This window comes from Rhinatrema bivittatum, chromosome 1 (genome assembly GCF_901001135.1).
Source record: "Rhinatrema bivittatum chromosome 1, aRhiBiv1.1, whole genome shotgun sequence".
In the NCBI taxonomy this organism is placed as follows: Eukaryota; Metazoa; Chordata; class Amphibia; order Gymnophiona; family Rhinatrematidae; genus Rhinatrema; species Rhinatrema bivittatum.
In genome coordinates this window covers 116,695,210-116,722,612 of record NC_042615.1, presented here as the reverse complement: position 1 = coordinate 116,722,612, position 27,403 = coordinate 116,695,210, and the positions used below count along the sequence as shown (strand labels likewise).

Below are 27,403 nucleotides of genomic sequence, written 5' to 3'. Positions count from 1 at the left end.
TACATTCGGTAGGGATTTTTTAAGTGATAGATGATATACAATTAAGTGGTTTTTTGCTCGCATGTCCAATACGCGCATTTATGGGCATATTGGACACTTTTAAAATTTACCTGTTAACGTTTTTTTTACCTTTTGCTTTCATGATGAGTGGCTCCATTTTGTGATTGTGGCTGCACAGAAACTGTTTTCTTCGCATCTGTTCATCTGGAGCATAACATGAATGAAACACGTACCTTTGTAGTGTCTGGGCTATTGCACTGCCATCTGGAGTGTGCTTAAGTTGGGATGTAAAATTGCATTTCATCCATTCCACATGCCGATTGGTTGGAAAGAGTTATGGTTAAAACAGGATGTCTGGATTCATCTTGTATTATGATTGATTGATAAAAGTAAATGAGAAAAGTCAGTAGAGTGGCGACAAATGCTATCAAACTGTATCCCTTGTATTACTGAAGCAGTGGAGAACTTTCCTTAGCAGCATCTGGAAGTTCCAAAAGGTCTACTGCTGAATAATATCAGATAGAAAGCAAAAATGTGAATTTTTAATAAACTGCGCAAAATATAGCAACAGAGTAGATATTGGCAGATAAAGGCCAATTTAGTCCACTAAGTCTGCCTGGGTGTTTTAGTCTACACTGTTCTAGCTATAGATATGTCCAATTTGTCATCCATATAAGCTTGGCTGCCTGTAGGCTATCACTATGTATCCATGTCAGCTTTGTTATCTTGGCCACTGGGGTCTTCTTCCATCCAAGTTCCCATACTTAAATCAAAATCCAGGCATCATCATATTTTTTTTTTTTACCTGACCTCTCAAACCTGTTCATATGACTGTCTTCTATATCTGTCCCAAGAATGCTTACATTTTTTTTGTAATTAAAGCATTGTAAAGTAACAGGTAAAGGCGAATTTACACTCAACAATGTAAAATGCAATATAACTATATATACTTTGTTTCGCTTTTCCATTAGCTTTTTAACAACATCTTTATTTTATTTATTTATTTATACAGTTTTTCTATACCGTTACACAGAAACAAGTTTCTATCTCCATGGTTTACAAAGTTAAAAGACTCGAAAAAAAACAAAAAACATTGAATAGGAATAAAAATATACAATAAAATTATCCAATATAAAATAATAAAAAGATTAAAAAATTACAAAGAAATTTTCATTATCACAACTAAAAAGATAATAGTAAAGCATAAGATTTATGTGGATCTTAACTAATATCATGGATCTCAGCTAGTATTTTGAGTATCAGTCCCAAATGCCTGTTGAAAAAAACCATGTTTTTAGGTCTTTTTGAAATCTCTTCAGGTTGTGCTGAAGTCTTAAATCTTGTGGCAGACTGTTCCAAAGTATCTTTCCAATTATCCAGATTCATCCATCACATTCATCCTGTTAGATACCCAATAAATGAAGGCCAGAAAATAGTTTCTTTGTTGGGTTGTAACACAGAATCACAACATTGCCTGCAAATGAGACCACAATTGCAAATAACTTTTCTGCTTCAATAAGGAGCCAGGATCCAAAGAAACCTGCTGTTCAGTTTGTAATCCATACCACCACCTTGGTGCTCATTCCCAATCTTCTCATTTTATTCACAAGCCTCCTTTGCGGGACCATATCAAAAGCTTTGCTGAACTCTAGGTGGATCACATCGAGCGCTCTTCCTCAATCCAATTCTCTAGTCACCCAATCAAAAAGATCATTAAGACTGGTTTGACAGGACCTTTCCCTGGTGAATTCATGATGCCTTGGATTCAGCAAGCCACTTGATTGTAGATAGTTCACTTTCCTTCAGCAGTCTCTCCATTAATCTTCCCACCAATGAAGTGAGGCTAACTGGCCTGTAATTTCAAGCCTTCTCTCTGCTACCACCTTTTTGAAGATGAATGACAACCACACTTCTCTAATCTCATGGCACTACTCCTGTTTCCAGGGATCTATTGAACAGGTCTTTCAGTTGACTCACCAGCACATCTCTGAGCTCCCTCAGTATCCTGGGATGTACCTCATCCAGTCCCATGGCCTTGTCTACTTTCAGTTTACTTAGCTCATCCCATATACTCTCTTCAACCAGCAATGGTCCTTCTCCAAGTCTTCTTTAATGGTCACCAAACTTAAGTATTTGTTGAATATTTCCGCCATTTAATTCGTCTCTCTTCACACATTGCTGCTTGTCACCTTTTCAGTTTCACTATACTACTTTGGGCCTTCCATCTTTCTCTATCTAAAACATGTTTTGTCTCCTTGCTTTACCTCTTTGGCAGTTGTTTCTTCAGCTTGATCTTTCGCTTTCCTGATTTCTCTCTTTGTCTCCCTCAGCTTTGCCACATATTCTTCCGTGTTCCTCTTTTTGGGATGATTTTTATGTCTTGAATGTTTTTCTTTTTACTTTTATTTTGTCAGCCTCCTCCTTTGAGAACCAGATTGGTTTCTTTTCCTCTTACTTTTGTTTACTTTTCCAACATATAGATTTGTTGCCTTTGTAATAGGTCCTTTTAATTTGGCCCACTGTTGTTCCACCTTACCTATTTTCTCCCAATCTTCCAGTTCTTCTTCCAGGTAATCTCCATTTTAACAAAGTCTTCGTGTGGCTTTTCTGTATCCTGTTTGCAGTATCAAACCATTACCATCTGATGATCACTGGTGCTCAGGTGGGCACCTACCCAGACAGAAGCATCCCCATTAGTGAGCACTAGGTTGAGTATCACACCCTCCCTTGTGGGTTCCATTACCATTTGTTTGAGTAGAGCCCGTTAAAGTACATCTACTATCTCTCTACTTCTTGTAGATTCCACAGAAGGGATTCACCAGTCCACATCAGGCAGATTAAAATCTCCTAAAGAGCTACACTTCTCCCTTCTTTCCCACCTTTTGGATGTCTTTGATCAGATCTTTGCCTAGAACACCTGAGAAAGGAAAGTAAAAATTTATTCACATAACTGAATCCTTAATAAACATCTTTTCTATTCTGTAGGCATATTTTTGGCATTCAGAAGCTTGTGGCAATGGCAGTCTGGAGTCACAGGGTGCACTTGGAGTGATGTTCATGCATGGTTTAGGCGTTCGTAAAGATATGCAGTCTGCAATCAGATGCTTGAAGCGAGCATCAGAACGTGGAAATGTATATGCTCAAGGCTATTTGGTGAGCTATTACTACAAGAGGAAAATGTTTATAACAACTGTTGAGCTAGCTACAAGGTAGGCATCTTACAGCTACTCATTATCCACACATATGCTTTTCCTTCTGGTTACAAATGGCACAATCCCTAGCAAAAGATGACTAGATTTGTGGTCTTGCAAGCATGCAGAAATTATGAGCAGTCTGTAGTATTCCTGCTGAGTGTGTGAAATAAATTACATTTGAAATATATATGTGAGTACATTAGACAAATAGATTAATTGTGCCTATTAAATAAAGAATTCAGAATGTAACAAACATAGCAAAATGGTAAAAGCTTGAATCACAATTAAGTCAATAGTTCAAATTTTCTAAAACAATTTGTTACTTTGGAGTCCTAACTGAGAAAATATCTTCTGTATGGTATGTTTAAAATTATGATCTTATGTACAGTACTGCATATAATATCTGGAATAGAATGCTATGGTTGTCTCCCTACAGTTGGTTGATGTCTTCTCGGAGGTCCAATCAGAATCAAGACTACATGACTTGCTTTTTGATTGGTCCTTCCCAGGGGTCGCAGTCCAGATGGGAGGAGGAAAGTATGCTTAGTTAGATTAGAAATTTTTCGGTTTACCATGGCTGAAATATTTTAGGCCCATGTCGAACTGCTGACATAAATGCTAGTTACTGCCATTTTTTTAGTTTTAATATTTATCAATAGCAGAAAGCATGATGGCAAAAATATGTTTAAGTACTATATAATGATTCCATTAGCAGTGAGAAAAATCATTATACTGAATGCTTTGTTCTAAAGTTTGCTGTTACATTTTTTCTTTTAGTCTCTACTGTACTGATAGAATACCTAATAGTGTAACCTGGGGCCGAGTCACTAAAGGCTGCTGATACTTAGCAAGCACACAACATTGTGTCCTATTCACTAATAAAATTAGGCATGGATACAAATATGCACTAAATTGGGCATGTATAAGCAAAATATACAAATAAAATGATAATGAGCCCATTAACTATTATCACTCTTTTCAAAAAGAATCATTGAATTTACTGAGGCCATAAGGGCCTGGTAAATATAGCACCTTATGGCCTCAGTAAGGTTGATGTTAATGTTAGCATGCCAGCAGGGCTGCCACCCTAGCATTTAATACAGAAAGGAGGCTTTGTGCTTGGGGCCTCATCCCGTGCCCCTCCAAAAAGCCCCCCAGCCATCAAATAACATTGGCTTCCAGCCCCTGGCACAACAAACATAGGAGCTCTAACCACTAGTCTCTTTAACACAAAAATATTGGAGCTCAAGGCATCTCCCCCAGTCTCTCTCTCCACCCCTACAGCATCCAAACATAGAGGCTCCAGTCTCTGATCCCCACAAAACAAAAAAATAGTGGAACACAGCCTCATCCCTGATCCCCCTCCATCCCATAACATGGAAAAGAATGGGGTTCTGGTCCCCTTCCCTCTCTCCTCCACATCCAAAACTAGGGGTTCTGGCATCCCCAATCTTTGTCTCCTACTATCCAAAACTAACTCAGGCCCTTTTCCTCCAAATGCCTGCATATTCTTTTGTAAGTTCTGGAATTCTTTGCCAGCAGAAGAGAAGGCAGACATTCCTACCAGTAATGCTGATGCTCTCAAAATGGCACCATATAGTGGTGCTTTACAGTGGAGCTGGCAAAGAGTTCTTGAGCTTACAGGGGTGTGGAGGAAGGATTGAGGATATCCAAGCTAGTTTTGGATGTAAGGAGGGATACGAAGAGCATGCTGGAGGCCCTAATTTTGGATGTTTGGTAGTTGGTGGCAGGGAGGGATCTGAGGTGCCAGGAACTGGAGAGCTGAGCCACTGTGTTTTTGTTTCAGGGTTGGGGGAAGGGATCTCCTATGGTAACTGGCCCTTGCACTTTAAGAAAGTTACTACGTAGGATCTCAGGATGCTTGACCTGCACCCATGAAAAGGCCCATGTGCCCCTGTCTTTCATTTTATTAAGGATCGACCTTTAGTAAGCTAAGTCGTGACTTGGCTAGCTACGTTATAAAATGTGTTATATTGCACTGCAGTGTGGAAGGTCCCTGATTCAATCCCCAAGTCATGTCTTCTGCTTCTCAGACTGGCTGGGACTGGTGATGCTGCAGAGACAATATTCACAGCCCTTGGGTGCAGGTGGGCAGTGAAAGGAAAGGGGAGTCATGGTCATCACTCAAGGGTGACGCCTAGTGTCTGGATTCAGGACCCATGATTGAGGGTTCCAGTAGGATCCCTGATGCATGGCTCCCTGGTCCAGGACCGTCACTACAATGATCAGACTAGGTCCATTGATGCCTAATTTTATTGCAAGAGAAGACTCCTTAGTTATATGGTTAGATCCATTTCAAAATCAACTCTGTGTGGCTAAGCCATTAAAGATGACTTTACTGTGTGCATTAACATTTTTGTGGGAAGTTTAATATGTCCTACCTACTGCAGGGCTTCCCAAAGCTGTCATGGTGACCCAGCAGCCAGTTGTGTTTCTGAATACCCACACTGAATATGCAAGAGATAAATTTGCAAAAGAGAAAATAAGTGGTGGAACTAGGAAGGAAATATAGTACATGTAAGAATTAAAAAAAAAAAGTACATATATAAACCACATAAGGTTAAAACCACAATTCTCACCAACTGTTTTTAACATTTACATCTAGTCAATCTGCAACTTCATTCAATCCTATATCATCAAATATCTATTTGCTGATGACATCCAGCTAAGTGTTAAAATAAAAAATAACCATTCCTCCTCATCCAGTCAGACTAATCCAGATGTATGGATTATGCCCCTTAGCCAGCAGATGGGGACAAAGAACTAAAGGCTTGCTGACATAACATTTCAAAATTAACCCTGTGTGGCTAAGCCATTAAAGATGACTTTAGTGTGTGCATTAACATCTGAGTGGCGCATTTGAATGCTTCGCAGTGGGCAGAGTTAACTTTCCCGGAATAACCCTCGCTGCCGGGCTCCGACCGACCGCTTGCTTGCCGCCAAGGACCCCCCGAGATGAGGGACCCCTTCGAGGCCCGCCGAGGACCACCAAGACGAGGGACCTCCCCTTCTGAGGACTGCCGAGAACAAGGTCCCCTCCGAGGCCCGCCTCCTCCAGCGACATCAGTTGCTGAGCAGAGTAGGCCTTTAAATTCTCCTACCTGCTCCTCCGGCGCCCCTCTTTGCCTGCTCCACGCCGCCACACGGCCACCATCGCTTGTCCCTCGCTGCCGGGCTCCGACCGACTGCCTGCTCGCCGCCAAGGACCCTCCGAGACGAGGGACCCCTTTGAGGCCCACCGAGGACCACCGAGACGAGGGACCTCCCCTTCTGAGAACCGCCGAGGACTGCCCGCCAAGACCGCCAAGAACAAGGACCCCTCCGAGGTCCGCCTCCTCCAGCGACGTCAGCGGCTGAGCAGGGTAGGCCTTTAAATTCTCCTACCTGCTCCTCTGGCACCGCACGACTAAGGGGCAGGCCCCTTAGTGCGCCCCTTTGTGCTAACCCTTCGGGCATTACCAGCTGTCCCTTTTTTCCCCTCACGTTCGCCGGCCACCTCGATCCAAAGGATACCCCCACCACGAAGCACTCGACTTACCAACAGTGAACGTGTAGTCACATACCGGAATAGTGCTGTAGACTGCATGTATCCTACCTCCAACCCGGTATCCATCACCGCAACCTGACCTCTCTGCGTCCGGTCAGCAACCGAACCAAGAACCGATCAAGTCCACCAGCTGAAGCACAGACCCAACACTACAAAATAGCATCTACGAACATAAGGGCTCCCTTGTAATGCTTGATACACCGCTGTTTGTAACCCTGAGTCATTGACACATTTATTTTATTTGCCTTCCATGCACACACTGCCACTCTGTCTGAGCCTTTAGAACACTGTTCACAATCTACATCTCATTGTGCTCCTGCTATCTCTGTTGTTCTCCTCCCCCCCCCCCTTCCCCACACTGCTCCCATTTAAAGGGATCAATTTCCTAGCTACCAAGGCTACCATGGCAAGGAGCATAGCAAGCTCTCTTCATTTCCCTATCCCATGTATCCACCACCACCACCCCCACAGATCTCCTTACTTCACACCGCACAACCACCCTTCCCTTCGTAAATCCCTTCTCCCCATTCTCATCTCACCAGTTACCCAATTCCTAGGTCTAACCACCCTAGCTGTAATACTTTTCAATGCCCAATCTCTTGCCAAAAAAACCATAATCCTCAATGACTTACTAATCGACAGCAAACCAGACTTCTGTGCCATCACGGAGACCTGGCTTAAAGACTCTGACACGGTCCTCATCAACCAGCTCCCGAACCACATATATGACATATTCTCCACACCTAGGCCCAAGAAAAGGGGCAGAGGCCTACTCCTCGCTGTCAAAAAACAGATAAAACTTAAACCTATAATAATTGAGCCCCCCACCAGATTTGAGATTGGGTTATACAAATCTTATGATCTACAAGTCTACATCATCTATGCCTCCCCTGGCCTCATAGAATGTAATCCCTCCCCCCTCATCGAATTCATCTCAGACAATATCAACACTGATAAGCCAGCCATTATCTTAGGAGATTTTAACCTTCATGTTGATGTCTCCCCACTCTCCTCTACCTGTGAAGCTCTCCTCAACTCCCTCCAGGCCATGGGATTCAAACAAATTATCTCTTCCCCGACTCATAAGGCAGGGCACACCCTAGATCTGCTTTTCATTAACTCTTGGTTCCTCTCCCCCAACCCCCCCCCCCCCCCCCCCGTCTGCATCCCAGTCCCCTGGTCAGACCACTCCCTCATAAAAACTTTTCTCTCTACAAAGACTCCCATGTTAAACCACGCTGTTCCCAACAATACTATCAACTATAGAAAATCCTGCCCCAGTGAGGACCTAATTTCTGCATTCTCCAGCACCATTTACAAACTTGACTGCACTAATCCCAATGCTGCAATTGAATCATGGAGCAACCTCACCTTGGACATTGCAGATAAACACTGTCCTATTGTTAAACGTGAGCTAAATCCTGCGGCTAAGAACACTAAACCCTGGTACACAACTGAACTGAAACAAAAAAAGAATGATCTCAGACAAAAAGAGAGCCTGGCGGAAAGACCCTTCACCACAGAATACCTCCATCTTCAAATCCGCACTCCACACTTACAGATCCTCCACTCTAAATGCCAAACGTGACTATTTCTTTGCAAAAATACATGACTACGTCTACAATCCTAAAGCCCTTTTCTCATATGTCTCCACACTCACCGAGTCTGGTCCCCCACCCATCCCCGACAACGAAGAAAAAAAAAAAAAGAGCTATTGGCGCATTACTTCCACAAAAAAATATCTAACCTCCTACTCAAATTCCCTCCCGAACCCCAACATACCGTACAGGACCCCCTTCCTACTCCTGCCACCCTCGACTCCATTGAACTCACTTCTTCAACTGAAATTACATCCATCCTCAAAAAGATGAAACCTGCCTCCCATCCCTCAGACACCATACCCACTAAAGCCCTACTCATGATACCAGACACCATAGCCAAACCAGTAGCCAAAATCATCAACAGTTCCCTCTCATCAGGCATTGTTCTTATCCCCCTTAAGCATGCAGTGATCAAACCCCTTCTTAAAAAAACATCCCTACACCCACAAGACCCAGCCAATTATCGGCCTATCTCTAACCTCCCATTCATCTAAAAAATCATGGAGAAGATGGTCAATTCCCAGTTAACGACATACATTGAGGAAAACAATATTCTCCACCCCTCCCAATTTGGCTTTCGCAAGCACCTTAATACTGAAACCCTGCTACTCTCCCTCTCTGATCACCTCATCAGAGGAATGGACCAAGGTCATTTCTTCATCCTTGCCCTCTTGGATATCTCTGCTGTATTTGATACCATAAGCCATACCCAACTCCTTTCCTGTCTCACTAATATTGGCCTCTCAGGTGCTGCACCTTCAATGGTTCACCTCCTATCTCTCCAACAGACAATACTCTGTTAAGATAGGCAATGCCGAATCCTCCCACCATGCCATCTCCCAAGGAGTTCCACAAGGCTCATCTCTCTCATCCACCCTTTTCAACATCTACCTCATCCCCCTCTGCCATCTCCTAACAGATCTAGGTCTCAAATTCTATCTCTATGCAGATGATGTCCAAATCATTATGCCCGTTCGTGACACTCTCACCAACGCCCTTGAACACTGGAAGAACTGTCTTGCCTCCATAAACACCCTACTCGCCAATCTCCACCTCACCCTCAACTCTTCAAAATCAGAACTGCTCTTCATCTCACAACACATTCCCCCCAAACCCTACCTTGCAAATGATCCTGCCTTTAATGCTTATCTTTCACAGCCCTGCGCAAGAAACCTTGACCAGCTGCTGAACCTAAAGAAACATATCAATAAAATCCTCAAAGAAGGCTACTACAAACTTAATGTTATGAAAAAACTAAAACCCCTACTGCACCCCAGTGACTTCCGTACTGTCATTCAAGCCACGCTTGCCTCAAAACTTGACTACTGCAACTCACTCCTCCTAGGCCTCCCCTCCACCTCTCTGAAACCGCTACAACTGCTGCAGAACGCAATAGCTCGAACTATATCTAATGCCCACAAATATGATCACATCACTCCCATCCTCAAAGACCTGTACTGGCTCCCAATCCCTTCCCGTATCATCTACAAAACCCTCACCACAATCCACAAAGCTATACACATCCATAACTCCAATTGGCTTGAGGAACCTTTCCAACCTAAACGCGCAAAGCGACTCACCAGAGCCTCAAAGAATGGAACTCTCCATGTACCCGCCCTAAAACACGCTCATCTCTCATCTATAAGGGAACGAGCTATATATATAGCCGGACCTACTGACTGGAACTCATTAACCTCTAATCTACAGCTCGAAACATGTCCCTCCAAATTCCAAACTAACCTGAAGACCTGGCTATTGAAACAAGCCTTCCCCATTACAATTCCTGATCCACCTCCCTTACCTTCTTAACACGCCAGTTTCATGCTCAACTCTGTACATATACCCTCTTACATTTTTGAAAGAACTATGACATACATACTCCTACAATTATCTATATGCATTATATTCTAAGTAACTGTTATCCTTGATTGGTTTTCCTGTCTTTTCCTTGCTAAGTCTTACTGTTCCTTTATATCCCATTTTAGCCCCCGCCCCTGTTCAATGTAATTTCCTACTGCTGTTATAATGTAAACCGATATGATGTTGCTACGAATATCTGTATAGAAAAGTAAATCAGAAAGTAAGACAACCCTCCGGTCTTACAGCAATAATGTAATGTTTATATGTTTATTTGCTCCATCTCTGTTTTTTTAAGTTGATTTCAAGTTGTATTCTGCTTTATAATAGTTTAATGTTCGATATGTTCCATGTAAACCGCCATGCAGGCGATAGTTATCTCTGTTACTTGTAAACCGAAGTGATATGTATACTATACAGGAACTTCCGGTATATAAAAACAATAAATAAATAAATAACCTTGATGAGATCCCATGCTACACTCAGCCTGCCAATATTCTCTGTCTCCAGCAGATGGTAGGCAATCATATCCCATGCTGTGTCTGAGACCTGGCTTTTTAAGCCAGGTGTCAAAAAAAGGTAGTGTTGACCAGCTTCTGGGGTGATTAGCTCTGGATTTCCTCCCCCAGTTGGATCACTTCTGGGTGAAAGTCTTTGGACTCTCTCCTCTAGTTGATCCCAATTTTATGGCCAGGGGACTTCCTTCAGGAACTGAGTTGGTGCAGGTGTGCTGAGTACCCTTTACCCCTTCTCTCCTCCCATCCTACCACATTCTCTCTTTCTGGTGGTGTGGGAGACTTAGTTTTTCTATTTCCACAGTATCATCTCCAAGATATTAATTTCTTTGTTTTTTTTCCACTCTTGTTTGTGGCTGGGCTGGTTAAAAGTTGAAAAAGAAAGACTGAGTTGAAAGCCTTTCTTCGGTGACTGTTTCTCTAGGCTGTGCTCTGGAGCCAGTTTTTCCTTAAGGGCATATAGTTGCCAGTATTTTTTGGAATTGTTCTCTTTCTGAGGTCCAGGTTGAGTGGGACTGGTAGCACAGGAAAAAGCTCCCATTCTGCGTGGGTCTTGCTGTCCAGGTTGAGTGGGACTGGTAGCACAGGAAAAAGCTCCCATTCTGCGTGGGTCTTGCTGTACAATTTGGCCATACCAGGGATGGGAAAATTGTGTAAGACCTGCCTGGAGGAGAGGGAGAGAGATGGTCTCCCAGAACTGGTGCTTTTGGGTGAAGCCGCCAATTGGTTCCCATTGGCAGGAAGGCTGCAATGGCAGGTCTGGCAGCCATGTTGGATTTGTAGAAGAGGGAAGCTTGGATAGGGGCTCTCCTCCCCTTACCCGTACAGTGATGGAGCCAATTTCTGTGGTCTATGAGGATGCAGGAGCTAGACTAAGCAGAACCATGAGCTCTGTTTTAAAGTTGCAAAACCCATTGCATGCATCTACCTGGTTCTCATCTTGGTTATGAATTACATTCAGGCACAGTAGCTGTTTTCTTGTCACCAGAGGGCTCACAATCTAAGTTGGTACCTGACGCAATGGAGAGTAAAGTGATTTGCCCAAGGTCACAAGAAGTGGCAGTGGGATTTTCAAATTTCCTCCTAGATATTTTCTTCCAGATCCCTGAAGAGGCATCTTAAGGGGCCTGCAAGGAGGACAAAGCAACAGAGGATCCCAGAACCTCAGTCTGCCCCAGGCAAAAAGCTTTAGGATCAAACCTATGCAGGCAACAGAAAAGTGTGAGCTAAATACACTAAAAAGAATTTGGAGGTGTCAAAGAATAAGGCAAGGTCCTGCTCTGCTCCAATCTTACCTAATTCACTTGACCCTTCTTCCCTTTAGTCAGAAGTTTATTATTTATACAGAAATGTGGATCCTAACTTTAGAGTAATGAAATGAAATAACATAACATGCAGAGAAATAAACCAGACTGAATATATTTAAAAATAATTTCTCTTTATTCCAGATAAAAAGAAATATCAATCTTAACTTAAAAACCTCTAAATAACTTTATGGGGTAGTACAGTGCTCAAATCTCATTCTAATTAGACAGTGCATAACTATTAGTGTAAATACTGTAACAATGGTAACAGAGATTATTGATATAAGATATACATCTACCAAAGACATTTCTCTTGTAAAATCAATGCATTTCTAATACATATCTTGCTAATACTAGCTAGAAATAATAGTACTTAGCTTAAGAGGGTTCTCATTATACAGAAAACGTAAAATTTGCTCACCAGATCTCAATCAATTGCTTGTCTATCTCTCTCGTACACGTGGTCAATCAAAGTTCTGCCTGCAGTCTGCTTTCTCTTTGTTAGCAGTCATTTAAATAACAGAAAAACCCCAGGTAGGGGCTAGTCTGCTCTTTGTTGTTCAAAAATGTTAACTAATTTGCCCCCCCTTTCTAAAACAGAGGGGTCCGAGGCTGGGGAGGCTACCCAGCTAATTAAAGTTGCCTTCCTTGCTTCCTACAGACAGATACAGGCAGGAAGAACTCCTGTTTTTTCTAACTAAGCACAAAGATAAGAAACAACAAGATCTTCTGAGCTTTCCAAGGACACATGTGTTCTGTCTGTACTTGGGGAAAAAAACCCTTAAAGAGGACCTTTTCTGATACAGGGCATATGAGAAGCAATGCTTATGTCCCAATGCTGTTAATGTTTATTGACTACACTGATTTTAGGTAATTATTAATAAACATTTTCATATTTAATAACATTTTCTGACAGAGGATTTATTTATTATTTATTTTAAAATATTTCTTGCCCATACCTTCCAAAGATTGGGGTGGGATACAAGTTAATGTACATAAAAATTTTAATATAAAAACAATACATGTTAGATTTATTATATTTATTTAAAACATTTGTTAGCCTACCTTCCTACGTTCAGCATGGGGAACAATGGATAAACACATAGTTATTAATACATAAACAAAGCATACATAAAAAATTATAAAAACTTAAAAACACAAAATACATGAATAAAAACATATATAGTCCAAATCGTCAAACTCAAAACTAATAATCAAATAAAAGAAAAGAAAATACAGCTAAAATCTAAAATAAAAACAATGTAAACAAATTTAAAAAGACAGAAGACCGGCCAGGTGTATAATTCCGGGACAGCAGAGTAGTCTGTATCATGTCTGTCTGAATCGAGAAGGCTTTTTAAAATAAATACATTTTTAATGCTTTCTTAAACATTTTTTCAGTAAGATTTATTAATTCAAATGGGAGCAAGTTCCATAAAAGTGGACCTACAGATGAAAATGTGCGTTTTCTGGTCTCTTCTAATTGGATAGTTCTGGGAGAGGGCATATCAAGGAGCTGTTGAGAGGAGGATCTTAATGTTCTAACAGGAGTATGAATTTTGAGAATGGATGTTATCCAGGGAGAATGAATATTGTGAGTAACAGAATCTATAATTGTTGCTAACTTATAGGGGCATTCATCAAAATGCATTATGGTGTTAATGCCCGCAATAACGTGTTAACGCATGCAATAGTTATGTTACGGCATGGTGCAAATGCATATTTTTTGAAGGTGTGGGATTGGGAAGGTGTTTGGACAGGATTAATGAAAATGAGGGGCAATATTGCACCATGTGATAGCATAACCCCATTGCACATTTTTAATACCGGAAATAACTACACCTTTTTTCCTGGTGTTAAGCTGTGCTATATGCCAGAAACGGCCATAATTCAATTTGCAATAAAGATTACAAATTGCATTTCAGCCATTTCTGGGCTGAGGGAGAGGAGTGGAGTAGAGCAGAGGTTGAGAGAGAGAGAGAGCCTCTGGGGAGGTCTTCACAGTATTTAACTATTTATATCACTATACAAGGGCAGGCTAATAGCTTGAGTTGAGGTTTTGGTGGTAGTTTAGGGTTTTGTGGCCAATTTGACATGCAGAGTGAGACGTAAGAACAGGACAGTACATTTCAGTGAAGATTTGATGTCATTTGGAGTGAGGAAAGTCTCCCAAAGATGAGATTTCTACAATGTTCTCTTGCCCAATTTATTTATTTATTTAAAAGGTTTTTATATACTGTGTATACACACAAAGTGGAGCTAAGCGGTTTACCAATTAAAAACAATAAGGTTAAGAGTATCAGGTGAAGAATTACAATCTCATAAAAAAATAAAGTATGAAAAAATGTTATATGATAGGTTAGCATTGCGGAACAGGAAAGACTTGTGAAAATAAGTATGTTTTTATAGCTTTTTTGAAATCGTGTGTAGTGGTAAGTTGGCGGATATGATTGGGTAAGGAGTTCCATAATTTGGGACCTGCAACAGAAGAAACATGGTTGCAAGATAAGTTTAGTCTGGCAGTTTTTACTGTGGGAACTTGGAGGTAGTTTTTGTCTGCAGAGCGTAGATGACGATGGGGAGGGGGCTTGGTAAATTAGGAGTGGAACATAACCATATAGGGGAAGTACCTTCTAACAAGGTATGAATTAGCATTAAGATTTTATATTGAATTCGCTGACGAATGGGTAACCAGTGTAATTGCATGAGAATTGGGGTTATATGATTCTTGCGTGGAGTATGGGTAAGGAGTCTAGCTGCGCAATTTTGGATCAATTGGGGTGGTTATATTGTGTGGTTAAGGAGACTTAGGTATAGGGAATTGTGAGACTAGTTAAGATAAGGGACTGTAAGAGTGAAAAATGTTTGAAGAGAGTAATGGTTTGAGATTCTTGAGTAAATGGATTTTGTAGAAAGATGATTTTGTGATGGATGCAATGTTTATGGACTTGATCATTTGGAATCAATAAGGACACCTAGGGTTTTGAGCATGGCTGCGTATGGGTATATGGCATTTCTCAAAGATTAATTCGGCTGGAGGAGCACAGGTGGAGTTTGGAATAGTGGATAGATGTATGATTTCAGTTTTTGCTGCATTGAGGGTGAGACGGTTATGCATTAACCATGTAATTATTGTTTGTAGGTAGATTGTGGCTAATGAAAAAGTATGTTTCCATGATGTATTGTATAGTAGAATAAATTGAATGTCATCTGCGTAAATTTTATAGTTTATGTTGAGACTTGATAGGAGTTGACACAGATGGAGAAGATACATGTTAAACAGAATAGCGGAAAGTGCGGATCTTGTGGTACCCCAGAATCAGTGTGGTACCAATTGGAGAAGTATTGTTTGAGATTGATCTGTTGAGGATGCTGTTGTAAGAAGGATCTGAACCAGTCGAGGACTTTGCCAGTAATACCAATGTTTTGTAGATTGGTACAGAGAATGTTGTGGTCTAGGGTATCAAAGGTGGCAGAGATGTCAAGGAAGATAAGGAAGTAATCTATGTTGGAGTCGAAGCCTCGAATTATGGAGTCGAAGGTTGAGAGGAGGAGAATTTTGGTATTGTGACCTTTCCTAAAGCCATGTTGGTTTGGATGTAAAATATTATCTTCAATGTTTTCATTTAATTGGTGTAGGACAGATTCAATTATTTTAGCTGGGGTAGTGAGAGATGTGATTGTTACTTGAGAGTAATGTCAGTTGTTTTTTTCTTGGGAATGGGCAGAATTTTGGTTTTTTTTTTTAAGGCAGGAGAAAATGCCAGTTAACAGTGATGAATTGATTAAATGAGTTAACGAAGGAGCGAGTCATTCACGGATGTCATGTAACAATTTACTAGGACAAGGATTGAATGGACTATTTGAGATTTTTATTTTTGAAAGGATATGAATTGTAGTGTCTATTGAAATGGTAGAAAATTCAGTCCAGGAGTAAGAAGGAGAAACTTGGTTGTTAATTGTGATAGGCAGGTGATTGAATTTAGATGATAAATTTAGGATTTTATCTTTAAAATGGTTTGCTATATTGTTACAAAAAGAATATGAGAGATGGTCCAGTCGATCATTTTTTGTTGTCAGGGATTTCACAATGTTAAACAAGACACTACTGTTACCATTAGCGGCAGAGATTTTTTTTCGTAGTATGACCTCTTACTGAAGTTAATTTGTTTTTTGTAATGGTTGAGGCATGTGTAATAAGCATTTTTATGTTCAGGAATTGGGTTTTTTTTGCCATCATTGTTCAAGGTGGCATAATTTGGTCTTTAGATAGTGTAATTCCAGGGTGTACCATGGTGCATGGTTACGTGAACGCATTAAGTAAAGTTTTTTGGGTGCTAATTTGTCATAGGATTTGGATACTGTATTAAACCAGTTTTAGAATTCGTTATCGATATCTGTATGAGAATCAAGGGTGGTAGGTAGTATAAGCTGTTGAGAAAGATGGTTACCAAATAAATCTAGATCGATTTGTTTTCTTTTATGGATTAATTTGTCAGAATATGGATATGTGTATTTTAGTGTATAGGATCCAATTAATTTAATGATGAAGTGCTCTGACTATGGGACTGGAGAGACAGAGGTAGTTAAAGAAATGAAAGAGCTATTATAAAGAACAAGGTCCAGTGTTTGTCCTAATTTGTGTGATGGTTGGCCTATTGAGTCCATCCTAATCCAGAAAATGCTTCTGAAAACATCTAGTTTGGTGTCGTCTATGAATTTTTCAACCTTGCTCATTAATCACTTATTACTCCATCTTTTTGAATAATACTGGGCCTAGTACTGATCCTTGGGGCACTCTGCTATATACTGCCTTCCAGTTTGAGAACTGGCCATTCAGTCCCACTCCCTGCCTCCTTCCCTTTAAGCAGTTACTGAATCATGTGTTTATGTTGCCCCCTATCCCATAGTCCAGGGATGGCCAACTCTGGTCCTCAAGAGCCACAAACAGGCCAGGTTTTCAGGATATCCACAATGAATATTCATGAGAGATTTGCATGTACTGTAGGCAAATCTATTTCATGTATATTCATTGTGGATATCTTGGAAACCTGGCCTGTTTGTGGCTCTCAAGGACTAGAGTTGGTTACCCCTGCTATAGCTACTATTGCAATAATTCACTGTGCTCCATTTTTAGAGGTTGCAGACAAATTCCACTGTGAACAACTCTTAGTGAACCTGAACTCACATATTAAACCTGATAATCCCACCTCTTCCACCAACAAATAAAGTCAGTTATATAATGCCTAAGTGCTATCCCTAACACCCACACAGGATTAATCCTGTGGACTCTTGGAGGATCTCGCCAAGCACTTCCCTTGCCTTCCTGCATCCAACCTGGATTTCTGCTTGCCTCTGGGCAAATATCCTGCTTGCAAGCTATCCCTGGGTGGTTTTTAGGTACACTGGGGTGTCACACAACTCAAGGGGCACACAGTTCCTAGAAATGCTCCTGTGGACCAAATACAAAAGAAATGATCAGAGCATTAATCATTCACAGGACAGAGCTAACAAACTAAAGAGTTTAACAAATAGCAAGAACAGTGAACAGAAAAAGATGATTTTGCAAACAGCAACAGGTAAAAAATGATTTATTCATTTAATGCTGATTAGTAGTTAGCCAATGCCCTGGGTGTTAAGGGGAGGCTGTCCTCCCAAGGATGTGTAGAGCTAGGACAGAGTTTTGGTACAAATCTGGTTTCTCTGCATTCCCAGCCAAGACTGAGATTTCTGGTAAATTCTGGGACAGGTCATTCTGGAACCAGTACTGTACAACCAATGAAAGCCCGAGGCACGAGCTTCCTGACTAATCGCAATACAGAATGTTGCATTATTATATCACTTGTGGCTACTGGGGAAATATGCATTCTAGACCTCACTTTGGGGTACATAGCAAGGTAATCTGTTTAGTCCTAGCTGCCAGAAACAGAAGAGAACAGTAGAAGCCGGCTGCCACCAGCCCATTAGGTTAAGGATTGCAAGGGAAATATTTATTTGGCCATTTTATATACCGTCGTTCCAAGTGAAGGTCACAATGGTTTACATCATGACATAAGTATTATTGGTAGCCAATTACAATAATGTGATTTGTTCATATATTAAATGAAATGAGATCCTTCTAGGGAAACTGGTCTCAGTAATAAAATAAGAAATCTCAACAAGCACAAGATCCTCATTCTGCCCAAGATATTTATTTATTTATTTATTTTATTTAACATTTTTTATATACCGAGGTTCTGGTAACAATGTTACTAATCACTTCGGTTTACATATAACTTTGGGATGACATAACACGTGTGTCTTACAGAGAACAAGGAAATGAAGAACTGGGAAATAATTAAATTACATAACACATTATGAGAAACAACATTTTAAATTACTGAAAATCTAACATACTAGCGATAAGGATCTAGCGATAAGGATAAGGATATTTAACCCCCCCCCCAAAAAAAAGAAACTAAATTCAAAGGCACAGCAAAAATCAGATGTTTGCATAAATAAAACCAAATGAAATAATCAGTACAAGAATAAAAATGAAGTGCCAACATGGTCATGTTTTGACAACATCTGTTTCAGAGGAATGTCTAAAAAAAATAAAATAAAATAAAAAAAACTATAGTGGAAAATCCTTATTTCAATGTTTGTGGATTCTCGAGGAACACACTGAAAAAATATTCCAAAACGGTAGCTGTCTGATTGTAACTGTTAATGATAGATCTTGTGTGGTCCACAAATTAAAAAGATCACTTGGGGGAGCTTTTTGAATTCTGTGGAACATAGTGTCCCAAATTTCATCTTAAAAGTTAAAGCAAATTGCTGCTCAGCTGTCCTGCTGTTTAGCTTTTATCACTAGAGTGTGTTTGTTACTGTTCATAGCTCTGTAGCATCTAGGGAGGATAACTTTCAAAACTGCTCACGTGCGCCCGCCCATATGCGCTTGTATATGAGAGCCAACAAATTTACTACTGTATTTTTGTAACCTGCACGCATTTGATATGTGCTGGTTATAAAATACAAGTACATATGTGCGCATATGCTCATTTATATAAAAATTGCGATGCACACAAGCATGGACCTCTCCGGAAAAGTAGCAGCACTTATCTAGATAAATTCTGATTTATGAGGCTAAGTAGCGGCACTTAGCTGGATAAATCTGAAAAGTGCTACTTGTTTGTCTAAATAGCACTTTTTGGACTTATGCAGATTTATAAGATAGTCGGATAAGTCTTTAAAAAAAAAAAAGCACTGTTTATCTAGATAAGTTCTCATTTGTCCATCTAAGTAGCAATAAAGATACTACATAGTCAGATAAATCAGAATTTAGCCGGATAAGTGTGCACAGATAATATGCATGCAGAATTTTAAGTGGAATTTTGAAGGGATATGCAAATTTATTTTATGCATTTACATGCCTTTACTGCCTGTAAGTCGGCTCTTACATGCATAAATCGGGATTTTATAACACACGTGTGGCAATGAATTTACCAGTTTTACCAATTAGCATACCAGTTCACCCAGTCCACCTGCAGGTCATTGAGATCCTCCTGCAAATGGACCCTCTTCATTCTGAAGTACTCCATTGCATCCAGACCCTCGACCCAGTCATTTTTTTCACTTTTGAGATGCGTACAATACATGCAAATAAAAAGACGTGCGTCATTTTGGCAGGTTTTAAAATAGTAAGGTACATGCCTACGTGTTGGCCCATCCCTGGAACACCCCCGCAATACAGTACACTCAGCTGAGCACACTGGTTAACCTTGTGGTTGGATACGTGCTTTGGACGCGCATCCACAAACCCTTATGCTATAAGGGGATTAGTGCGTCCAAAATGTGTGTCCAACCCCCAGCGAAGCTAATAGCACTCATCACATGTAAACTCATGTTGATGTAAGTGCTTGCCCTGGAGCAGGCTGCTTCACCTGCTTTTCTGTACTTCCTCTGACTTAATATCGTGGTGATATTAAATTGGAGGAACAAAAAGGAGAATGTTTAAAGTAAAAAAATAAAGTGTGCCAGCGGTCAGATTAGGAAAAGGGACGCTCAATTAATGAGTGTCTGTTTTCCTAACCCACTGACAGTCACCTTTCCTGGGCGCCCACTGCTGAGGTGCTAGGGGGCGCACAATTTCCCCTTTTTACCGCAGCAGTCGATTTAAATATTAAATCGGGCACCCCAGAGAGGTTGATCTGTGCACATTAGGAGAGCAGGCGCTCAATCATGAGCACCCGTTTTCCATGCACCAATACTGCATCGGCCTGAATGTGAAGGTGAAGTTTCTCACTATGAAAGTTGTAGAGGACTCTGCACCTAGATCAGCATCAGCATTGAAGAGCAGAAAAATGAGACAGCAATGTTTTATCTTTTTTGATTGATTTATTCATACTTATTCACCTCCCCTAAATGGGCCAAGTCGAGAGTACCTAAGAATCAAATACAGTACTTTCCCATGAAGCAGGCATTTGCACTGAAACATAGCCATGTTGAGACTTCTGTGTCCTTCATGATCTGCTTCTTTTATTTGGTTTTCTGTGTTTTTTGTGGCTTGGAGTTCAGTTTCATTTATTGTATGGTTTATAACTTTTTTGGTTACTTTCTGGATAATCATATGTGGTTGTAACTTTTATTTGGTTTCTGTATGTACTTTATTTTTTGGAAGTCTTACTTCTTGTGCTATTTTTACAAGTTCCACTGCTTTTTCTTTTTGTATTTTCCTTGATGTGGTGGTAGTGCCTCTCCTAACTTAGTACATACTTGCTTTAAGATACATTTTCATACATGGGAGACCCAGTATATGTACATTTCTCATGCATATTCATTATGGAGATCTTGAAACCCCAAATGGCTGTGGAGTCGCCAGGACAGGCTTGGGCAGCTCTGATATAGAGATTGGGAATCCAAAAATCATAGAAGAGGCTTGGGGTCTGTATTCCTACATAGAGACTAGTTCTGTGCAAGTTTTGCATATATCCTTAGGACAAGATGTATTTTTACCACAGGTTATATTGATATAGATCTGTAACTTAAAATCCTTTAGTTGTATAAACTGAAGAATGCTTTAGTGTTTTGAAAATATATGAAACTAATTCAAACAATGATAATGTATAGGCATAGTGTTTTTCAGAACACTAGGTTAGAATTTAAGCACGTATATCAATTTCCCTACTCAGAATTATGCATTTTTCCTGCAGTGAGTTAAAAATATGCCTAATGCTTTTTATGTAACATCTTTTTTGTTGTTTTATACTTGTTTCTAACCTACTAAATTCTACAACAGGATTGCACACAATGACAGCATTGCTTCACTAGCAAAGAAAACAGATTGCCTTCCTCGATATACAGCCAAAGGGGTTGCTATGGCTAACTTTTACTTAGCTAGATGCCTTCAACTTGGTCTGGGCGTACAGCAAGATTTAATAGCAGCTAGAACATATTATGCCAAGGTAAGGTTAGAAAACACTGTATGTACAACTCATGTGAAATCGTGTTTCAGCGAGGCAGGTCCCGTGATAGACCTGCAGAGGGTGTACTGCAGAAGCTGCACACTCAGGCTATTTTTTGTGCTGCAATAGTACTAATGGCTGACTTCCTCTGAGGACATGTGTATGAAATTATAGAGGAGGCCCTTTCCCTTCAGTGTATTTCAGCAAGAGATCTTGGGCATTCAAATGGAGCCCTTGGAGGGCAGTTGGATCTTAGTGCAGGCATTGGCAAACGTCACCATTCAGGGCACTCCTAAGTAAAACAATCACTGGATCCACAAAGGACTTGAGCATCCAAGTTAAAGTATGCATTTCACAGCATTAAAGGGGGAATCTAAGCTTCTAGAAACCTGCAGTCCTATTGTGGATTTTTTTTTTTAAGGATACTCTGGAACTGGTCCAGTCCAAGGCACTGGTTTCCTGACCAAAAGTAATACAGAATGTTGCATTGTAATCTTTACAGTGTTCCCACTGCCATCCTTCTGCACCTTCTCCCTCTGCATGCTTCATTAAAAAATGGAGGTCAGTAGCAGGAAGGAGATGTAGGACATTGGAATCAAGGATGAGCCATCATCTTTTAAAGGATGAGCCATCATCTTTTAAATAAAAAGCTTACATTAACTATTGAGTCACAGCTAGGCATTTTGATATATGTGTTGTATTAATATGTCAAGAGGTGTTTACAAGTTTTCTATAGCATTGCAAGCAGCTAAATGGGGAGTTTTGAATATCCCTGCTACTTATCCAGCTTACTTTAGCTGAATAAGCAAATGGTGTTTTGGGGGCATTCTGGCGCAGGGTTGTTTGCCAAATAACTTATCCAGCTAGCTCTAATATTTGGATTTAGCTAAATAACTTGTTTGGCTAACTCAAAACATGGTTGAGAACAGGTCTAAAGTTATCCGGCCTTATGTAGCCGGTTAAGTGGCACTGCTGTTTCAAAATAAAAAGGTACCATATGGGTCTAGTGGCTCGAATGACAGCCCCCAGTTCTAGATCTTGCTTGATAGAGCCCTCCACCCTCCCAGTACATTTTAAAATGCCAACATTCAGCCCAGATCGCCGTATACTGCTACTGCATCCTGGGCCCGGTGGTTTCTGTGTTGCTAAGAGCAGTGCTGGAAACATAATGCAGAAAGCACTTACCCAGGTTGCAGTGGCAATGGACTGTGATCGGGCTGAAGAGTGGTGTTTCGAAAAGAACTGGTAGGGTGGGGAGAGCTCTTCCGAGCACGAATATGTGGAAAGAGGGAACGGGCAGGGAAAAGCTGGTTCTGGCCATTTCCAATTTTACTTTAATAATTCTAGGGAAGGGATGCTTGGCCTGGAAGGGCCTGTTGTCACAGCTTGAGTGGGGTTGGCTATCATTTGGGCCACTAGACCTATACGGTACTTTTTTTTTTTTTTTTTTTTTTTTTTTTTTAAAGAGCAGCACCACTTCACTGGCTATATTCTTTTGAATCTAGCCAGTAAAGGCTAAAGTAATCCAGCCAGACAAGGCCGGATAACTTTAAACCAAATCAGTGATACTCGAGTGATATAGCCAGCTAGTTTGTAAATTTATCTGGCTAAAGACAGCTTTACTTTAATTGTGGATATTTAGCAGTACAACTTATCTGGCTAGGTTTAGCTAAATAAGTTATCTATTAGAGGCTTTTTTTTGAATATTGGACTCACTATGTCCTATCAAATTTCAAAGCTGGTCCAGACAACCTTTTATTCTTTACATTATATACGACACCTAAAACCATTTGTGGAGGTTCATGGCCTATGGACTTTGGTGCATATGTGGTTTATCTTACATAGACTATTATAAGGCATCCAAGGCATACATTAAATCCAAATTAACATTTCACTTTTACAAAATACAACCACTAAATGGATTTTTAATAAGAATAAATATGATCATATCACTTCTCTGTTGTGAGAAAACAATGATTACCCATTTTGTTGTAGACAATTAAAAATTTTATGCTTAGCTTTTTAAGCTAAGTCAAGATACTGCTCAGATCTCCTGGTTCCTTATTGTCCTTCAGGATCTTTTAGCTCCTCCCAGTAGGGTCCATTACAACTCCCTTCACCTTTTGACATCTATCTGGCATCGAAGGACTTTGTTTAGTTATCAAGCTCCACTCTTGTGGAATATATTACCAGGCAGTTAATACATTCAGGCAGAATTGCATTACTTGAAATTTAGGAAGAATTTCAAGGCATTGTTATTTTCTCAAGCTTTTAAAAGGCTGAATATAATTTATGATTTTATTTAGATTTTAAGGATTCTTTTCCCTTCCATTTTAAGTAGGGTTTTTGAATATTGTACAGTATGTCAATTTTGTTTTCTTTTTTTGTATTTGTTTAATATGAAATCATTTATATACTTTTTAAACTGCTAGAATTGTACAAATAAGCAAGATATCAAATACAATAAAAATATCTGAATCATTTACTGGAAGCTACAGCAACACTTCTTAAAACAAGCTAACATCTGTGTTTCTTTTCAGGCATGTGAGCTGGATGCAGATGTAGCTTCTGATCTTCATAATGAGCTCATTTTGGGAAGAATTTAAAACATGTTAAACCATACCAGGTTCCAGGATTTGTGTAATGAGTATATATCATGCCAGCTTTTTAAATTACTGCTGATCTCGCCATAAGTCATGGTACTCTTGTTGTAAGCACTAAGAACATTCATGATTTAACCCCCAGCTAGATTTGTGAGAAAACTCTTTTCTAGATTTACATAGAAAACAGAGGGTTTCTAGGATGGCAGGAAGGTCTGCACCGATTACTTTTTACACATTGCATTGACCAAATCAAATATTAATGCAGCTGTGATGCTATACTATTCCATCCAGCATAGTTCTTACTGTGCCCACTTCAGACATTTGATAAATCCGCATGTTAGAACTTTCTTAGGCAGAAAAATTCAAATTAGCTAAAGAAGGCCAATTTGGCCTTTTTTGGTGAACAAATTCACCTTACTTAGCTTATATGTAGCTGCCAACATTTGAATAAAGTGAAATTCTGCGAAGCTGGATCCTTATTTTAAGAAAGCTGGCAACTGTTTAAATGATTGAAAGGCCGAAATGCACACAGAAAATATATGCAATGGAATTCAACCTTGAAGATTAGCAAGGCAAATGCATGGAATTAATGAAAACTTGTGATCCAAACCTCTGCCTCTGTCATCTATAAATAATGCATCGTCAGTTTGTACCTCAATGGTATTAGGAGGTTGTGCTCAATAGATCTATGTTTTCCTTTAACCTAACCCATATCTGACATCTTTCCACTGCAATAAGAGTATGGGAGATGATGGAGTTCTGTGGCCTCATACATTGAATTCAAGACCACAGACTGTGAGACCCTGGCTCAATCACCTCATCTGTAAGTAAAAATGAAGGTCAACAAATAAGTTATAGGTCATAACGTTTTATTAGACTAACATTTGAGAGAGATACTCCTTTCATCAGGTCAATACAAAATAAGCATGAAGTTGCTCAAATACATAAGTAACTCACAAGTTGCATTAGAGTGGTTGTGGTTATCACATTTGGAAAGTAAAAGGATAGGGTAGAAAGGCACAGTGATGTGTTTGTAGACCAGTAAGAAAACAAAAACCACAAAATTTACAGCTGCAGGACTATGTTTGGTAATGGGTCAGGAAACCAATGCCTCTGTTAAGTTCTTGTATATGTGCTGTGCTGGCTCAATAAGAAATACACGGATTTCACTCTTCCAGGCAGCTAACTTCTCTTCTTAATCAGTCTTCAGGCAAAGATCTTTTAAGTTTGAAATTATTTATTGTACAGATAATTTTCCATTACTTACAATTATTCGCATTCCAAACACATATGTCCCAGACAGAGATCTTTGTAGCTGGAGGTAGGCAGGAGAAGGGAGATAGAGTTTCTTGGGATACAGGGTGAGAAGACAAGGGGTTCTGAAGCTGATTTATCTTTAGAATTAAAGTAATAAGAAGAAATATAAAAAAGCTAATTGTATTACAGAGGTCGCAGGCACTTCTGGCTTTGAAGCCGCCTGGCTTAGACTGACTAACAATCTTGGAGGGTGATTACAGGACACGTCCCCACAAGCTGGGGCTAGAGGGCGAGATCCAATGGTAGCAAGCCTAAAATCCATGTGACGCAGGGGGGAGCATGAAGAGCAGTTCCTTGAGCCAATAAGGCACTTAAGAAGCCTCAAGTTAGATTGAGAGAGCATGCAGACCCTTCCCAATGAGAGAAGCAGGGGGGGGGAGGGAGTTTCTCTTAAAGGCAAAGCTCCCCTTAAAGGTACGGCGCACAGGCTTTTATCATGGGTTACAAATAAGGACTGCACTATACATAGCTAAACTGCAATGTATATAACAGATGCCCACATGTACCCACTGCTCGGGACAGAACATGTGCTCATTTTAATTTTAAATATTTTACATTCATAAGTAGTTTTAAAAGTCCTTTTTACTATCCTGCATTGCCCTGATGAAAGGATCATAGCTCTTGAAGCTGGGAACAAATTAAGGAGACCATGTCATTGAATGGCTATGCTGAAATATAGCACACTTTAACACAAAAAAAAACCTCATTTAAAAAAAACAAACTCCTGATGTGGAAGCCAATGGTATGCTAATACATCGGAAGTTAAATAATGCACACAAACCAGAAAAGTTGCACAATGCAAGCAAAACACGATTTGCACAAATCATCTGCTCTGCACATATTTAAGAGCAAAACTTGTGTGCTCCTAACTAATGTTATGTGCTGGGACCTGAACTCAGGATTTATGCACAAAAAATGTGCTTTGGGCATACAAAAGATGTTTTCAGCACAGAAAGCTTTTTTTGTGCACAGAAAATCCCAACTCTAACTTCTACCCATAGACTAACAGCCCTGGAAAGATTACTCCAGTTGATTCCAGTGCTAAGAAAATGCAAGGTGAGCCAGTGTCTTATCTCAGTGGGTAGTAATAGCAATGCCTTCATTAGCATGGGATTTCCATTCTAGGGTGCTATGGAGTACACACAGTTCTAAGTGCACATTGCTTGTATGCAAAATTCCTTCTGCATCAGCAGTGATGTTTGGTCACAACTACAGGTTAAACCGTGCATGCTGCCGAGTGTGCCTGCCCCTTAGTCTAATAGAAAGATACTACCTACAGCTTATTTGCTAATCTTTATTTCTACACATCCAACTAGAGTAACCTCCCTCAATAACCTTACAAGCTCCTGCTTGTAAGGTTATTGAGGGAGTGATGAGGCCTGGAAAAATGTTCCCCTATAGCCATGAAATGTTGTGTCTGAGAAAGTTTATTTTTGTCTAATTTCTGACTCATTGCTCTAGTGTAGTATCCCTTCTTCACATTTTCTGAACTGGATAATATAGGCTGCATTCAAAGAAGAGGAGGAATGTGATCCCCTGATGGTGAATGCCATTCATAAGTGGGTAACTGTAGGCTCTCTTACTTTTCAAAAGGGCTCCATAGGACATTTCACATCACTGAGAAGGCTAGAGGTCCTCTGCAGTTTGCTGGGGGGAGGGGGGGAAGAGACCCTCAGTGTTGTTTGAGAAAGGTGAGGGTGGGGGTACTCTATTGGGCCCTTTGCCTAATTTGAAATGCAAAGGTATGGGAGACAGAATCAGCCTTCCCTCAATATCTACCCTCCTAGGTTAGAAGGGGGCGGAGGAATGACAGAATGCAATGTTTCCTTGTGGGGTGTGCGCTCTCTCACATCCCTCATTCACTGTTGCTCCCTCTGTATTTTTCCCCTCTCTGATCTCTTGTAACATGCCAGCTTCATGGTATGAGCAGACACTGACTTGATATCTAGACGATGATGAGGATTTCTGCACCTATATATATATATATAGCCTACAGTGCTC

General features: G+C 40.3%; 1 protein-coding gene across 1 annotated transcript in view; it reads left to right on the top strand.

Annotated features, from left to right (window-relative positions):
* LRP2BP (LRP2 binding protein) overlaps nt 1-24,694 on the top strand; it is a 101,383-nt gene extending 76,689 nt beyond the window's left edge. Inside the window, exons 7-9 of the mRNA XM_029586919.1 lie at nt 2,986-3,209; nt 21,317-21,482; nt 24,023-24,694. Of these exons, the coding sequence (XP_029442779.1) occupies nt 2,986-3,209; nt 21,317-21,482; nt 24,023-24,088 (456 nt within the window). The 3' untranslated portion in view covers nt 24,089-24,694. The remainder of the gene's footprint in view (nt 1-2,985; nt 3,210-21,316; nt 21,483-24,022) is intronic.
* Nucleotides 24,695-27,403: the final 2,709 nt, after the last annotated feature.